General features: G+C 39.7%; 1 protein-coding gene across 1 annotated transcript in view; it reads left to right on the plus strand.

The window, feature by feature from the left end:
* Positions 1 to 19,031, plus strand: part of STK38L (serine/threonine kinase 38 like) — a 60,763-nt gene that overhangs the window by 16,091 nt on the left and 25,641 nt on the right. Inside the window, exons 3-4 of the mRNA XM_007949785.2 lie at positions 7,616 to 7,738; positions 8,009 to 8,092. Coding sequence (XP_007947976.1) covers positions 7,616 to 7,738; positions 8,009 to 8,092 — 207 coding nt within the window. The remainder of the gene's footprint in view (positions 1 to 7,615; positions 7,739 to 8,008; positions 8,093 to 19,031) is intronic.

Genomic DNA, 19,031 nt, shown 5'->3' on the forward strand with positions numbered 1-19,031 from the left:
TCCCTCCATACTCTCCTGCCCCCTGAGCTGTCTCCCTGTGCATAAGCAGCCCTTCCTTCTCCCATGATTGTTCTCTCCAGGGCGTGTGTCTACTTGAGGTAAATGTACATGGTCTTTTATGAAAACCAAGTACCTTATAGATCTAGTTTGAAAAAAATAGCCATTTAAAACGGAATGGAGAAAAGTGGAAAATGATGTATTACTAGTTTCATCTCATTTAAGAAAATTCCATCAAACATGGAATGTTATTTACTATAATATAAAATGAAGGGAGCGCTGATGGTGCAGTAGTTAAAGTGCTTGCTGCTAATGGAAGGTCAGCAGTTCAAACCCTCTACCTACTCTGTGGAGAAAGAGGAGGTAATCTGCTTCCATAAAGATTACAGCCTTGGAAACCCTATGGGACAGTTCTACTCTGCTCTGTAGGGTCGCTATGAGTCAGAATCAGCTGATGGCAATGCATGTGGTTGGTTTATTGGAAAATGAACATGGGTAAGTTGAGAGCCATGAAATATTAAGTTTTGTTCTTTGATTTTAGGGTAGGGGGAGCAGGGGACTTTGGAGAGAAAGGGTGCGATTACTACAAAAATGTGATTCTTTTTTCAAGTTACCTTATATAAATCTTAAACAGTTATATCAACATGCTCTTTATTTTTTTTAATTGGAATTTGATTCAGCTACCTCTGGAGTACAACACTGATTTTAAAATTAAAATCATGGAATACACCTGATTCTCTCCTTCTGCCATTAAATAGCTGTGTCCCAAAGTATATATGCATATTTATTTGTTGCATTATATAGCCCATCAGATACTTAATGAACATTATTTTCTCTAACTGCTTCTCTTGTCTCTCAATTTTGAGCACACTTTATGAAACTGTGAACAGGCAGTCCCTGGCTTATGAACGTTTAACTTGTACAACTCCTACTTGCCCTTTAAGCCAGTCTCTCACAGCTGACAAAGCAAAACAGGAATAGACCTGAAGTTTTACGATTTGAGTCGTTTGTTCTGCTACCCAGAACAGGAAAAATTACAGTTGAAGCCCTGTGATGGAAGACTCAGAAGAGGCATAGTGAGCCCTTTCAGAAGCCTAATGCATGAGACTGAATTATTGGCTGGACTGTACGAGAGCAATACACATTCAAAGTGGCGCAGTAGGCTTCCATCTTTGAGCAGGGTAGCACTGCCTTGGACCATACTCATAATCCGAGGTCAAGAGGTTTGGTGGTTATGCAATGTATATGCTGCCCTTCTATTGTAACAGGAAGATGAAGTTTCTAGCAAGGCTTCAACTTGTAATTTTTCCTGTTCATGCTATATTTCTGATTCACCGTAACATTAAAAATTCGGGTCTGTTCCAGTGATCTTTCCTTAATCATGACTGAAGCGCCCAGAACCAGTTCAAAGCCCTGACAAATACTGAAATACACAGTGTGAAACACATCTCCTTTGACACCTGCGGACTGCCTGTAATGAGGTCATGTTATCTATTTAAATTAAGCATGTCTCTTCAGCTACACCCAACTAAATTCTGTTTTATAATCTGTGAAGGCAGAAATCCAAAATGTGTTTCAAAATTCTTAGAATTATATATGCAGTTGGGGGGGGGGAGCTTGAGAGACATAATACTATAGTGCCACCATGTGGCCCTTTTTTAATAATAATTTTTGTGTGTGTTTTACGTAAAAGTTCAAATAGCAGATTAGGTTCCCTTTTAACAATTTTTACATAGATTTTTCTGTGCCATTGGTTACAGTTGCTACAGTGTGCCAGCATTCTCATTATTACCATTCTGTTTGATTTGTTTCCATTGATCTAGCCTCCTTTCCCCTCCTTGCAGTCTCGTCTTTGCTTTTGAGTAAATGTTTTGGTCTCATATACTTCATTGTTTAAGGTAGCACATTATTCAGTGGGTGCTGCTGTTTTATTTTATAAGCCAGTCTATTATTCGACTGAAAAGTGACCTACAGAAATAGCTTCAATTCCATGTTCAAAGGTTATCTTAGGGCAGTAGTCTCAGGGGTTTCTCCCGTTTCTATCAGTCTAATAGTTCTGGCTCCTCCCCTCCCCAAGAATTTTCATTTTACTTTACATTTTTATCCCAGTCTATCTGAGACCTTGTATTATGTCCCTGATCAGAACAATCAGTAGTGGTAGTCGGGCACCTTCTAGTTCTTTTGCTCTCAGATTAGAAGAGGCTGTGGTTCCTATGGGCTATTAGTCCCATAGACAAGTTTCTGCTTTGAGCCTTTGATTTCCTTCATTCTCTTTTACTCTGTACAAGTAGAGACTAATAATTGTGTCTTAGTAGTAGCCACTTGGCAAGATTTTAAGACCCCAGATGCTACTCACAAAACTAGGATGTAGAACATTATCTTTTTTTCAACTATGCTGTGCCTTTCGACTAAATTGTCCTCCGAGACTATGTCCTCAAGCCTTGTAAATGAATACTGCAAGTTGCTTGCATGTATCCAGGAAGCCTCTGTCACTGTGTCCCCTTTGTGATTTGTTACTGTTGTGTGGTGCTGTTGAGCCTGCTCCGACTCAGCGACCCTGTGTACAACAGAATGAAACACTGCCTAGTCCTGCGCCAGCCTCACAAATCCTTGCTATGCTTCAGCCCATCGTTGTAGTCACTGTGTGAGTCCACCTCATTGAGGGCTATTTTGGTTACCTCGTGCCGGTCTGACAGGAATATACCACAAATGAGATGGCTTTAACAAAACTGACCAGTTTTGTTCCGTTATAGTTTTTGTGGCTAAAAGTCCAAGTTCAAAGTGCCAGGCTCTAGGGGCTTGGTGAAAGTCCCTCAACCTTGGGCTTCAGCTCTGCGTCTTACTCACAGCCCACTGAAGCTAGAGGCATCTCTTCACTCAGGCAGCTATTGGCTGCTGAAGCTGACAAACCCAGAGTCGACAAGTGAAAAGGCACAGTCCTGATACTACCAAACCACATGGCAGGCCATTGATTTAAGTCCAGTGAAAATCTGAAGATCAGCAGAGCATGGCAGGCTGCTGAACAATGACTCAACTACATGCAGGGTTCAAGTGTGCCATCAGCTAGAGACCATTCCCAAAGCTGGTCTAATGCTGCTGCTTATATACTGAAAGCAGCCCACATCCCTAAAGCAGCTACTCAGCTACTTGTGGTAGATCCCACCATGGAGTTGATTGACAGTCTCATCATGGGGAATAACTACCACCAGGTACCCAGCCACTCAACCAGGCCCAGCCAAGTTGACACACAACCTTAACTACCACAATCCCACCCCTTGTCAACTTGGCACCTGTACAGATCTCCTTCACTAGGTGGCTCCAGTCCCCTAATTCCTCTGAGTGGGGACCTCCCCCTCCTTGGCCTGGTGGTCCCTGTTCCTCTAACTCTTGAGCATGGCAGCCCTGCTCCCTTACTCTTGGGCAGTGGCTACGGGTCCCTCCCACTAGCTCACACAAATGAGCAACCCTACTCCTGGTACCATATTCTGTTTTGGTTACCTAATTCCACTCTGACAGGAGTATACCACAAATGGGATGGCTTTAACAAATAGGAATTTATTCTTATAATATTTGGATGTTAGAAGTCTCAGTTCCAAGTGCTAGGCTCTAGGGACTGGGTAAAAGCCTCTCAACCTTGGCTTTAGCTCTGACTTATGCTCCCGGCCCACTGAAGCTGGAGGCTTTTCTTCACTCAGACAGCTGCTGGCTGCTGAGGCTGACAAGCCCAAGGTTGACAAGTAAAAAGGCATAGTCCTACTGTTACCAAACAACACAGCAGGCTACTAATTCAGGTCCAGATGAAGTCCCGAGATTGGCAAGGTGTGGCAGGCTGTTGAACAACAACTTAGCTACATGCAGAGTTCAAGTGTACCAAAAGGCTAGAGACTACTCCCAAAGCTGTTTTTTATATGGGAAGCAGACCACATCTCTAAAGCAGCTACTCAGTTGCTCTAATAGATTCTGCCATGGAGTTAATTACCAGACTCACTCTGGGGAATTAACTACATTCAGCTACCTAGCCACTCAACTAGGCCCAACCAAGTTAACACATAAACTTAACTACCACTAGGGCCTTCCCCTTTACCAAGCATGATATCCCTCTCCAGGGAATGGTCTCTTCTGACAATATGACTGTAGTAGGTGAGATGAAGTCTGGTCATTCTCACTTCCAAGGAACATTCTGGATATACTTCTTCCAGGATAGGTTTGTTCATTCTTCTGGCAGTCCATGGTACTTTCAGTATCCTCCGCCAGCACCACAACTCAAAAGCATAAACTCTTCTTCGGTCTTCCTTATTCATTGTCCAGCTTTCACATGCACCTGAGACTATTGAAAATACCATAGGTTGGGTTAGGCATACCTTAGTCTTCAAAAAGACATCTTTGCTATTCAGCACTTTAAAGAGGTCTTTTGCAGCACATTTGCCCAGTGCAATACATCATCTGATGTCTTGACTGCTGCTTCTGTTGGTGTTGATTATGGAACCAAGTGATATGAAATCTTTGATAACTCCAATCTTTTCTCCATTTATTGTGATGCTGCTCATTGGTCCAGTTATGAGGATTTAAGTTTTCTTTATATTTGTTATATATGTGGTTATATATGCAGCACATACAAATGTGTATATACATATGCCTATGTTATGTGCTGTCGAGTCAGCCCTGACTCATAGTGACCCCTCCTTGGGTTTCCGAGGCAGTATCACTACGGAAGTAGGATTGCCCAACCTTCCTTCCGAGGAGTGGCTGGTGGGTTTGAACCTCCAGCCTTCTGGTTAGCAGTCAAGTGCCTTAGCCACTATGCTACCAGAGATCCCATATATGCCTATAGATACTCCTATACATGCACATGCATGTACTTGCAAATGCCTTTTGATACACATATATGTATCCATATCTACCTACATAACCACACACATATTTTTTGGTTGTTTTTACTGTGGTCTTCTAAACTGTAAAGGGAAAGTTTCAAATAAGCTACTTTTATGGCTATCTTACGGATATTTTTATTGCTGTTATGTGCCATCAGTTGATTCCAACATAGCAACCACATATGACAGAGTAGAACATCCACATAGGGTTTTCTAGGCTGTAACCTTTATTGGAGCAAATTGCCAGGTCTTTCCCCAGTGGAACTGCTGAGTGAGTTTGAACCACCAACCTTTGAGTTAGCAGCTATGTGCTTAATGATTGTGCTACCAGGGCTTTTTGTTTTGTTAGCAATTAAGTTATTTTTTATTATTCAAAAGGTGTTTTTGATGCAAAAAACCAATACCAAAAAGGATATTTGGCATTTTTTTTTTTTTAAATGGAAAAAGCAAAAAAAAAAAAAAGTCATCTCTCTTGCTCTATGACTCATCTTCCTTGTTTTTGCAATTATATAAATGTAATCACAACTGTATTAAACTAATATTTAAGGAAAAAAAAATAATACAACCTCATGATTAGGGGGCAGTGCATAAGGAAGACCAAAGAAGAGTTGACGCCTTTGACTTGTGTGGGTGAACAATACTGAAAATACCACGGACTTCCAGATAAACGAGCAAATCTGACCTGGAAGAAGTGCAGCCAGAATGTTCTTTGGAAGCTAGAATGGCCAGACTTTGTCTCACTTACTTTGGTCATGTTGGCAGAAGGGACCATTCCCTGGAAAAGGATATTGTGCTTGGTAAAGTGGAGGGTCAGCAAAAAAGGGGGTGACCTTCAATAAGATGGATTGACAGAGTGGTTGCAGTGATGGGCTCAAGTAATGCAAGGAGTGCAAGTATGGCACAGGACCAGGCTGTGTTTCATTCTGTTGTACATAGGGTGTCTGTGAGTTGGAGTTGACTCAATGTCACCTAACAACAACAACAACACTTTTTAAGCTAATATACAGCCTCTAGATATGGATGCAAAGAACCCTGGTAGCTCAGTGGATAAAGCATTCAGCTGCTAACTGAAAGGTCAGCAATTAAAACCCTCTAGCTCCCTAGTGGCGTAGTGCCTAAGGCATTTGACTGTTAACTAGAAGGCTGGCATTTCAAACCACCAGCCACTCCTTGGAAGGAAGTTTGGGCAATCTACTTCCTTAGTGATACTGCCTCGGAAACCCAAGGAGGAGTCACTGTGAGTTGGACTCAACTTGATGACAGTGAGTTTAATTTTTGGTTTAGCTGCTCCATGAGAGAAAGATGTGACAGTCTGCTTCTAGAAAGGTTTCCAACCTTGGAAACCTTTTGGGGCAGTTCTACTCTGCCCTAATAGGGTTACTATGAGTCATAGTTGACTTGATGGCATTGGGTTTAGATATGCATAGCTTTTAGTTAAATAGAGTAATGATTATTTTATCTTTATTATAGTCATTTAATTCCCTTTATTGCCTGTCTTCATACCAAAAGAAAAAAAAAATTACATTTCGTCATTGCCTACTTACTTTTTCCATTGTTGTTGTTGTTGTTAAATGCTGTCGAGTCAGACCTGACTCATAGCGACCCCTCCTTGGGTTTCCGAGGCAGTATCACTATGGAAGTAGATTGCCCAACCTTCCTTCCGAGGAGTGGCTGGTGTGTTTGAACTGCCAGCCTTCTGGTTAGCAGTCCAGTGCCTTAAGCACTATGCTACCAGAGCTCCATACACAGGAATAAAAAGGGACTGATCAGTGATTATGTCTTGAATGGCATTTATGAGTAATGCTTCTGCTCTGTTACAGTCGTTTTTTATTGTTTTGACTTACCTACTCTCAGAACTGAACCACTTAAAGCTTTATAGGGTTCAGTTGGAGATGAACAGGAGTTCAATATTTTCACTTATTTATTTTTCCCACTCTTTGTTACCTCTACTAGGAATTAACTGTTGAAAAACAGAATTTTATTTGGTGATGGAAAAAATAAGATTCAGAACTGTGATATAAATGCTTGTTTATAATAAATGAAGCTATTTCATAACACTGTTTCATAATGCTATAAAATATATATAGTTAGAGATAGTTATTTTTTGTGGTCTTTGGAGAATTCCTAACTTGAATATTTCAGTGCATTCTCTTCATCATTATTTTTTCTAATTTCATATTTTTAGGACATTGTGTGCCAAATATCAAGCAATTTGCTGAAAAATAAACTGTCATAAACAAATCTCTGTGGAAACATTGCCATTGTTACTTTGGTGTCGTAAGTCTCAGTTGCTAATGACAGAGCAACCTTAGGAAATTAGGAATTTCCAATGAAGTAAATTTCCTGACAGATGAAAATGACTATCAGAATGACTAAAATTTAACTTTTATTTATGAATTAAATTAGTGTATAAATGAAAGTATAAATGAGTAATAAGTACTATGAGTAGAAACCTACTTTATGGTACCTAACAACAACATATATATGTAAAAGATGAATTGGTTAAGATGAAATTACTTAATGGAGTTCACCTGAAGAGTAAAGATTATCAGTTACTAAAAATTATAAAATGTTTTCTTGAGATTGTTTTATTCTTTCCATGCTTAATAAGTAGGTAAATAAATTATAAAACTATTATATTTATGATACCTTACCCTCATTTTTATGTGTATCATCTTTAGTGTGGTAGATTTCTTTTGAAGCAATCTGATTATAAAATTATCCTTTAAAATTTTCTTTTTTAATAGAAAAAGTTACGTCGATCACAACATGCTCGCAAAGAAACAGAGTTCTTACGGCTCAAGAGGACCAGACTTGGCTTGGATGACTTTGAGTCTCTGAAAGTTATAGGAAGAGGAGCTTTTGGAGAGGTGTGCTGCTTTTTCAAAGTCACCTTCATTGGAAATTCTAGCCGTTTGGTCTCCTAAGCACCAAGATCATCTTTTGATATATGTAGAGGTCTATACCTGCTACAAAAAATATATATCTTAAAGATAGTTTAAAATACATATTAAAATATAAGTCCTGAACTGCCAACAATGGCAAATTCCTGCTTTATTTAAAAGAAACCTACCTTTCATATTTGAATAAACAGTAATGACTGTTTAATGTTTATAATAAGATACATTTTTATATTCTAGGTACGACTGGTCCAGAAGAAAGATACAGGCCATATCTATGCAATGAAGATACTGAGAAAGGCTGATATGCTTGAAAAGGAGCAGGTATGTGTTCTTTAACACATGAAACCCAAATGAACATTAATAATTGAAGTAGAAATGTATATTAGAAATAAAAATAGAATTAATTTCATATAAATATTAGAAATGTAAGATTTTCCGAGAAGAAATCAGTGCATCTCTATTAGTTTTTGTCAGCCTGTCCACTGTTTCTCAATTCTTACAGTAAAAATTTCTTTTAAATTTATAATAAAAATATCTTCTGAGATATCTACTTTTCTGACGTCATTCACAATAAAGAACAGTTCTTAGCATCCTCTATACTTGTAATATATCAGATAAGCACAACTAGTTTCCTGAAATTTTGTTAATTTGATGTATTTCCAAAATCTGTACCACTTTTTTTTTTTAAATGTTCTTGGGCTCTTTCTGAGGAACCCTTGTAGTGCAGTGGTTAAAGCACTTGGTTTATAACAAAAGGTCAGGAGTTCAAACCTACCAGCCACTTCATAGGAGAAAGATTTGGCAGTCTGCTTCCATATAGATTTACATTCTTGGAAACCCTATGGGACAGTTCTACTCTGTCCTATAGGGTTGCTATGAGTCTGAATCAACTCTAAGGCAGTGGTACAGAGAGTTGGGCTTTCTCTATATATCCTGTGGCTTAATGCAATGGTATGGAATGTGCATAAAGTGTGAAAATACCTATAAGAATGTTTTATGTGTTTACCTATCTTTGGTCTCGGTGGACTCTCTAGAACCCTAAAAACCCTAAATTGAGTACAAATCCTAGTAAAGGATTCAACAGTGGGGAGATGGCACCTCTCTGTATCTTATGCCTTATTTCAGTCTTTCAGTTCCTACCTGAAGCTTATTTTGTTATTACAGCAATATAATATTGATATTTATTTAATTGTGCCTCACTTGGATCTTTTTTTTCCCCCCATTCTTTAACTTCATATTTTAATTCATTGGGTATGTGTGGTGTGTCATGTACTGTTCTAGGTTCTGGGAATACGGTGATTAACAAGGTAAACCTTACCCTATTCTTTTGTACTACCACTTGTCTGTGAGTTTGTTGTATTGTGGTGGCTTGCATGTTGCTGTGAGGCTGGAGGCTATGCCACCAGTATTTCAAATACCAGCAGGGTCACCCATGGTGGACAGGTTTCCGTGGAGATTCCAGACTAAGACAGACCTTCAAGAAGAAAGGTGCCATCCACTTCTCAAATAATTGGCCAGTGAAAACCTTATGAATAGCAGTGAAACACTGTCTGATATATTACTGGAAAACATGATGAATAGCCCTGAAGCATTTTCTGATATAGTGCTGGAAGATGAGCCCCTCAGTTTAGAAGGCACTCAAAATATCACTGGGGAAGAGCTGCCTCCTCAGAGTAGAGGCGACCTTAATGACGTGGATGGAGTAAAGCTTTCAAGACCTCCATTTGCTGATGTGGCATGACTCAAAATGAGAATAAACAAGTGCAAACATCCATCAGTAATTGGATCAATGAATGTATGAACAATGAATCTAGGAAAATTGGAAGTTGTCAAAAATGAAATGGAATGCATAAAGATCAGTAGCCTAGACATTAGTGAGCTGAAATGGATTGGTTTGGGCCATTTTGAATCAGACACCCATATGATCTACTATGCCGGGAATGACAAATTGAAGAGGAATGGTGTGGCATTCATCATCACAAAGGATGTTTGAAGATCTATCCTGTAGTACAGTGCTGTCAGTGATAGGATAATATCCATATGCCTCCAAGGAAGGCCAGTTAATATGACTGTTATTCAAATTTACACACCAACCACCAAAGCCAAAGATGAGGAAATTGAAGATTTTTACCAACTTCTGTGGTCTGAAATTGACCAAACATGTGATCAAGATGTGTGATTATCAGTGGTGATTGGAATGCAAAACCTGGAAATAAAGAAGGATCACTGGTAGTTGGAAAATATGGCCTTGGTGGTAGAAATGACGCTGGAGTGCTTGATAGAATTTTCAAGACCAATGACTTACTCATTGCAAATATCTTTTTTCAACAAATTAAGTGGTGGCCATACACATGGATTTTGCCAGATGGAATACACAGGAATCAGATTGACTACATCTGTGGAAAGAGGTGATGGAAAAGCTTAATATCTTTAGCCAAAACAAAGACTGTGGAATAGAGCATCAATTGCTCATACACAAGTTCAGGTTGAAGCTGAAGACAATTAAAACCAATCCATGAGAACCAAAAAATTACCTTTATTATAAACCTGCTGCCGTTGAGTTAGGTCTGACTCATAGCAACTCCTCCTTGGGTTTCCGAGGTGATATCACTGCAGAAGTAGATACCCAGCCTTCCTTCTGGGGAGTGGCTGGTGAGTTTGAACCACCAGCCTTCTGGCTAGCAGTCAGATGCCTTAGGCACTATGCCACCAGAGCTCCCAATCTTTATGATAGCCTTCTTGAATTTAGAGACCATCTAAAGAATAGATTTGATGCATTGAACACCAGTGACCAAAAACCAGAGGAATTGTGGAATGACATCAAGAACAACATCCATGAAGAAAGCAAAAGTTCACTAAAAAGACTGGAAAGGAAGAAAAGACCAAAATGGATGTCAGAAGAGACTCTGAGACTTGCCCTTGAGTGGAGAGTAGCCAAAGCAGATGGAAAAAAAATGACAAGATAAAAGAGCTGAACAGAAGATTTCAAAGAGCAGCTTGAGAAGACAAAGTCAATTATTATGATGAAATGTGCAGAGATCAGGAGTTATAAAACTAAAAGGGAAGAACACACTCAGCATTTCCCAAGATGAAAGAACTGAAGAAAAAATTTAAGCTTCGAGTTGTAGTATTGAAAGATTCTATGGGCACAATAGGAGCTCTGGTAGCATAGTGCCTAAGGCACTTGACTGCTAACCAGAAGGCTGGTGGTTCAAACCCACCAGCCACTCCTCGGAAGGAAGGTTGGGCAATCTACTTCCATAGTGATACTGTCTCGGAAACCCAAAGAGGGGTTGCTATGAGTCGGGTCTGACTTGACAGTAAATAACAACAACAACATGGGCAAAATACTGAATGATTCAAGAAACATCAAAAGAAGACATAAGGATTATAGAGGGTCACTATCAAAAATGGTTGGTTCATCTGTTTCAGGAAGCATATGATCAAGAACCAATGATATTGAGGGAAGAAGTTGAAGCAGAACTGAAGGAACTGGCGAAGAATAAGGCTCTAAGAATTCACTGAATACCTATTGAGATGTTTCAACAGATGCTGCACTGGAGGCACTCAAACGTCTATGTCAAGAGATTTGGAAGACATCTACCTGGCCAACTGACTGGAAGAGATCCATATTTGTACCCATTCCAAAGAAAGGTGATCCAAGATAATGTGGAAATTATCAAACAATATCATTAATATCACCTGCAAATAAAATCTTGCTGAAGATAATTCAAAAACATTTGCAGCAGTACATTGACAGAGAATTTCTTGAAATGCAAGCTGATTCAGAAGAGAATGTGGAACAAGGGATATCATTGCTGATGTCAGATGGATCCTGGCAGAAAGCAAAGAATACCAAGAAAAATGTTTACTTGTGTTTTATTGACTATGCAAAAGCATTTAGTGTGTGAATCATAACAAGTTATGGATAATACTGAGAAGAATGGGAATTGCAGAACACTTAACTGTGCTCATGAGGAACCCGTACATAGACCAGGAGGCTGTCGTTTGAGCAGAACAAAGGTATACTGCATGGTTTAAAATCAGGAAGGGAGTGCATCAGGGAGTGTATCTTTTCACCATACTTATTCAGTCTGTATGCAGAGCAAATAATCCAAGAAACTGGACTATGTGAGGAAGAATGTGGCATCAGGATTGGAGGAAGACTCATGAACAACCTGTGATTCGCAGATGACACATCTTTGCTTGCTGAAATTGAGGATGACTTGAAGTGCTTACCGCTGAAGATCAAAGACTATAGTCTGCAGTATGGATTACATCTCAACATAAAGAAAACAAAAATCCTCACAACTGGACCAAAAAGCAGCATCATGATAAATGGAGAAAGGATTGAAGTTGTCAGAGATTTCATATTATTTGGTTCCACGATCAACACCAACGGGAGCAGCAGTTAAGAAATCAGACGATGTATTGCACTGGGCACATCTGCTGCCAAAGACCTCTTTGAAGTGCTGAAGAACAAAGATATCTCTTTGAAGACTATGGTGCACCTAACCCAAGCCATGATATTTTCAGTAGCCTCATATGCTGGACAGTGAACAAGGAAGACTGAAGAAGAGTTGATGCTTTTGAGTTGTGGTGTTGACAAAGAATACTGAAAGTACCATGGACTGCTAGAAGAACTAACAAATCTGCCCTGGAAGAAGTACAACTGGAATGCTCTTTGGAAGGGAGAAAGGCCAGACTTGGTCTCACCTGCTTTGGTTATGTTGTCAGAAGGCACTATTCCCTGGAGAATGATACCATGCTTGGTAAAGTGGATGGTCAGTAAAAAATGAGGAAGACCCTCAGGAGATGGATTGACATGGTGGCTGCAATGATGGGCCCAGGTATAGCAAGGATTTGGTGGATGGCACACCAGTAGGCAATGTTTTGTTATGTTGTACATAGGGTCACTATGAGTTGGAGCTGACTTGACAGTACCTAAAAATAACAATTGTATATAAAGCTAGGAAGCTATTTCACATTGTCATAATTAAATACTGTGAAGAATATATTTACAAAGGATAAGGGTGATACAGACAATCTGGGGTTTCGTGGGAGGAATTATTTCAGAGAAGGTGTCTCTAAGGATGGAATGTTTGACCTCAGACTGAAGTATGAGAAGGAGTGACGTATATACAAATCTGGTGGAAGAAAGGTCTAGGTAGAAGGAATAGCAGATGCAGAGACCCTGAGACTAGAATAATATTGGCTTGATCAGAGAAGTAAAAGAATGCCAAAAGAAGCCATCATGGGTGGAATTAATTGAGGGGAGCAGTAATGGGAAATGCAATGAGAGAGGTAGGCAGGGAGCAGATCATACAGAGCTTTGAAGGCCTTGGATAAAAAATCTGGATTTTATCTAAGTGTGATGGAAAGACATTGGAGGGGTTTTGCTTAAATGGGAGTAGCATGATGCAGTGCAGTAAATTACTTAGTATGGCTTTTCTACCCATAAGTCATTATAAACTTAGTGGTGGAATGAGCAACTAAGGGACTCCTGATTGTAAATGTTATCTACCTGGATTATCTGTGTTGGGTGTGGCACAACACAATGTTATGGGAGGCTCACTCTCAGGTGCTTAGAATTCTGTTGTTATCATTGGTTGGTTTGGCCACTCTGCCAGGCTCAAAAGGAAGCCTCCTAGAGGCAGAACTGCTCTGACTGCTGGTTGAGGAAGATGTGCTGCTGAAAGAGACAAGTGCTGCTGGGAAAGAGATGCAAGAGACAGGCATTGCTGAGTAAGACAATGAGGGACATGCACTGCTGAGGGAGAGACTGTGAGAGACTCGGCTGAGAGACAGTGGGCTGGGAAGAGACTGAGTGTTCTTCCTGAACTTGAATTGTAGCCTGGTGCTTCCCTAATAAGCCCCATACTCTGTGAGTTCTGCATGGCCACTGCAGTGAATTATTGAACCCAGGAGAGAGGTGGTGGGTGCTTTGGGAAGAACAGTTGGAGAAAGGGCTGGAGGGAGGCAGCATGTCTGGCCTCGCAGGAATAGGCCTTGGGCTATTGATGGTGATTCTGTCTTCCTCTTGTAGGGTTAGAGGAGGTCAGAACATGTGGCCTCCTTGCCCTTTTTGCACGTGATCTGATTTCTGTTCACTTGTTTGTGGGAGAAGCAAGAGTTGAAGCAGGCAGATAAGTTAAGAGATCGTGTAGCAGCTCCAGCCAGGATGTGAATGTGGTTTATATTAGGGTTATAACAATAACAGTAAAGCTGAAGAAAAGTTAAATCAAGTTTATGTTCTGATGGAAGAGCCAACAGGATTTTCTGATAAGATAGTGAGGGAAAGGAAAGAATCAAGAATAATGCCTAGAATTTTGTTTCAGGGAGCAGGATACATGCTGAGAAAAGACAGGCAGAGGAACATAGGTTTGGGGGCAGTGGGAATTAAGTTTTCTTTGTGGCATGTTATGTTTCAGCTGCTTATTTGATATCTAAGAAGATATGTTAAGTTGACAGTTGGTTAGAATATGTGGAGAAGTTTGAGCTAGGGATAACATTGGAAGTGGACAGTTTATTAATAATATTTAAGCAAGGGGACCAGATGATACAGCCTAGGCAAAGTGTGTAGATAGACGAGAGAAGAAAGTATAAATCTGAGCCCTACAGGGCACTAGGTAGAAGAGGAACCAGCAAAGGAATATCTAGTCAAACTGGAAAACTTAGGAGAATATGGCATCATGGAAGCCACGAGAAAAAAATTTTAAGTAGGAGAAAAGTGGTCACCTATGCTGAATGCTCCTAAGAGAGAAAGCAAAAAGAGAACAAGCCATTGGGTTTCCTTGCATGGAGACTTTAGTAAGTTGATAAAGACAGTTCCAGTGGATTGGTGGGCAAAACCTAATAGGAATAGAGAATGGAAAGTAAGAAGTGAAGAAAGTGGGTATAGATAAATCTTTCATGTAAAGTAGAACAATGAGTAGATTGATAATGTGAGATTTAGTGTCAAAAAGAATTTTTGTTTGTTTGCTTTTAGGAGGGGAAATTCTGTAGCATGTATGAATGCTGGTGAGAAAAATCCATTGTTGTTGTTACGTGCTGTCGAGTCGGAAGGGCAAAATTAAAGATGCAGGAGAGGGGAGCTAGAAGTTGGCCTTTGGTAAGAACAGGGACCTTTCTTTTAAAATAGGAAGAAAAAATATAGAAATTGAGAAAAAATGCAAGGTAGTTGATAGATCTGGCAGTGGCAAATTTTGAGTTTGTAACTCAGTGCAAGTAAGTGAAGTCATCAGCTCATAGTTGAAGGAAGAATGGCTTGTTAGAGACAGGTTTAAAGAGAGAAGTTGTGATATAGTTGTTATGAGGTATGAGGAAGAAAAACTGTTAGGGAAATATAATTTGAATGTCCACGAGATCTGCAGTCATGAATTTAAAATGAAACCAGTTGGGATAGGAGGTCTGGTGATGCAGTGGTTAAGGCATTTGGCTGCTAACCAGAAAGTACGACAGTTGGAACCTTCCAGCTGCAACGCGAGGAAAAGATGTGGCAGTCTGCTTCAGTAAAGATTTACAGCCTTAGAAATCCAGTGGGGGGCGGGGCGGGTTCTACTCTGTTCTATAAGGTTGCTGTGAATCAGAATCAATGCTATGGTGCTGGGCTTTGGTATAATACAATATCAAACTAGAAAACTGACACTGGTACAATGTGTATAATATATAGCTCTATGCCATTTTATCACGTGTAGAATCGGGTAACCCCATTATAATCAAGATACAGAACTTGTTCGTATAGTTGGGTGATTTTTCCTCTAGTAAAGCTTAGTTGCTCGGGGACAGGTACAGAATACACAGAAATTTGGGTTTAACCAAGATTGGTATTTTGTCTGACAGAAACAATGAAGGGTGAGAAGGACAAGGGAGTTCAAATCATTTGCAAAAGATTGATCATAGTCTAGGCATCTGGCTGGGTAGAGAAAGAAGTAAGGTCATACAGGAAGTAATAGAGCTAGTAGATAAAAAGCAGTAGGGTCTACATAATGGTGCTTGAAGTTCTAGAATGAGCTGGAAATCAGAAGGAGGGTTGCTTAAAACTGACATTTTAGAGGGGAGTGCTCTTATTGATGAGAACAACAAAAAGATTAACATGGGTGACTGAGGTGTTTTAGAGGGGAGTGCTCTTATTGATGAGAACAACAAAAAGATTAACATGGGTGACTGAGGTGTGGTGGAGGAACAGGTCACTGGAGATAAGTAAAACATCAAGGAACTATGTAGATAGGGTTTTTGATTGTTCATTTATGTGGACGTTGAAGTTACTAAGAATAGATGGAAAGGAAGAATGAACCATAAGCTGATATCATGAATAAATAAGAGAGATTGACCAGGAGGTGTGTAATGATAGCTGTGAGGAGGGATGATGGCTAATGTGGCCTCACAGCATTCACTTTAAAGGAGTTGGGGCTTTTTGGAGAAGAAGGGTGTAAAAATGGTTCTGAAGCAGCCATGGAGAATGAGGAGGAAACCTATCCTGTCACCAACACGTGAGAGAAAAGCATGCCATTCTTGAGAAGGGTGCAGGAAGACAGAACTCTCAAGTAGACAGCCTGGTTTCATTTAGACTTAGAAGGTGATTGGAACCCTCTGAGAAGAGGTTAAAGAGAACTTTGTTGAAGACTTTTTTGTTGGAAGAGGATAGAATGGAGCAGGTTTTGAAGGCAAGGAAGGTGAGGATATTGAGTTGGATAAATGAGGTACAGATAATGAAAGGAATAAAGATCTGTGTGAAAAATAGATGGCCTCAGAGACAAGGAGGTAAAATAGGAATCTAACTAAGCCATAATGGGATTAGTCCTGGATATAGAGTCTTAGAAGAAGGACAAAGAGGGGCCAGTTAGTTTAAGCTGTAGTCTTTAGTTCCTAGCTACAAGTGCTACTGGGCACTTGAAATGTGGCTAGTCTGACTAGAGATGTGCTGTAAGTGTACATTTCACGCCAACTTTTGAAGACTTAGTAAGAAAGAATGTAAAATATCACAGTTTTCATATTGATGACATATTGAAATGATAATATTTTGGATACATTGAGTTATATAAGCTATGTTATTAAAATTAATTTTACCTATAAAAAGAAATAGGTAAAATTAATTTTGATAACATAGTTTATATAACTCACTATATCCAAAATATTATCATTTCAAGCTACAAGAAAATATAAAATTACAGACATGGCATGTATTATATATCTTTTGGAAAGCACTCTTCTGGAGTATTTTGCCAGAATTTGAGACTGTGGGCCACTATTTTTTGCTCTGTGGGAGCAATCTCACTAGAGCCCAGCATTACATCTGCTTTGCATTAGGGGTTGTTTTTCCTCCTATGTAAATTAATCTGTATTTGTTGTCCCTGAATTTCATTGTAGAAAACCTTTTAAGTATTTTAAGTTTTATCACATTAGTTTACTTTCATTCTAACTACTAAACAAAATTAAGTAACAACTAATCTCCTCCCTATGAGTCAGGGCTGACTCGATGGCACATAACAACAACAACAATCTCCTCCCTTGGTACCAGATTATTGTGAGTCAACCTATTCATCCTTTGGACTAATTTTGGAAACATTTCCTAGAAACTGGCTTTAAGCCATTTAAAAATGACCAAGTCAAGTTTATGATGCAGGTATTTCTCCTGACAACACCAGATGCAGCACCTAAAGTTTATAGCTTTTCCATTATCCTTTTTAAAAGGTAAAAGCCCTGATAACGGTTTAATACTGAGAATAGATAAAGAACTCCTACAACTCAACAGCAAAAAAATGGGCAAAGAACTTGAATAGACATTTCTCCAAAGAAGATACATAAATGGATAATAAATAAGTACATGAACAGATGTTCAACATAATTAGTCATTAACCAAAACAAAAACAAAAACAAACTCACTGCCATCGAGTTGGTTCTCACTCATATCGACCCCTCCTTGGGTTTCTGAGGCGGTATCTCTACAGAAGTAGATTGCCCAGTCTTCCTTCCAGGGAGCAGCTAGTAGATTTGAACTGCCAGCTTTCTGGTTAGCAGTCAGGTGACTTAGGCACTAGCCACCAGAGGGAAATGCAAATCAAAACCACAATGAGATACTACTTCACATGCCTGTTACTAAAAAACAAATCAACAGAAAACCAGGAAATAACAGGTGTTGGCGAGATTGTGGAGAAATTGGAACTTTGTTCCATTACTGACATCTGCTTTGCATTTGGGGTTGTTTTTCCTCCTAAAATGGTGCATCCTCTGTGAAAAATAGTTTGACAGTTCCTCAAAAAAATTAAAGACAGAATTATTGTTGTTGTTGTTAGCTGCCATTAAGTCAGCCCCTGACTCATGGCGAACCTGTGCACAGCAGAACTAAATGCTGCTCAGTCCTGCACCGTCCCAATGACAGGTGGTGGATAGGACTACAGGGTTTTCTTTGGCTGCTTTTTAGAAGTACACCGCCACGCCTTCCTTCGTAGTCCATTTGGAAGCTCTGCTGAAACCTGTTCACCATCAGAGCAACATGTAAGCCTCCACTGATGGACAGGTAGTGACACTCATGAGGTACACTGGCCAGGATTACCATATGACCCAGCAATACCTCTTCTAGTTATATACCCAAGATACTTGAAAGTAGGGACTAAAAAGAGGTACATTTCACCAAGGTTCATTGCAGCATTATTCACAATAACCAAAAGGTGGAAATAACCCAGATGTCCATCAACAAATAAATGGGCAAACAAAATGTTTTATATATACAATGGAATATTTATTGAACCATAAAAGAAATGAAGTTCTGAGAAATGATAAACTTTCGCATCACACAAAAAAGAAGACAAACACAAATACTTAGCAAATACTAAAACAACAGCAACAAAGGAAATGATAAACACGTTTCATAAACAAAATGAACTCAGCACAGAAAATTATATGGAACAAAGAAATCAGCAACACCACAAAGAAGAACACATAACAAAATGACAGCAACAAATTAATGTTGTTGTTGTTGTTAGGTGCCATCAAGTCGTTTCCGACTCATAGTGACCCCACGCACAGCAGAGTGAAACACTGCCCGATCCCGCTCCAGCTCCATGATCCTTGCTATACTTGAGCCCATTGTTGCAGCCACCATGTCAATCCATCTCATTGAAGGCCTTCCCCTCTTTTGTCAACCCTCCACCTTACCAAGAATGACATCCTTCTCAAGAGAATGGTCCGCACTGACAACATGACCACAGTACGTGAGATGAAGTCTGGCTGTTCTCACTTCCAAGGAGCTTCTCAGCTG

This window comes from Orycteropus afer, unplaced genomic scaffold (genome assembly GCF_000298275.1).
Source record: "Orycteropus afer afer isolate SDZICR_OR568_19922 unplaced genomic scaffold, OryAfe1.0 scaffold00254, whole genome shotgun sequence".
NCBI lineage: Eukaryota > Metazoa > Chordata > Mammalia > Tubulidentata > Orycteropodidae > Orycteropus > Orycteropus afer.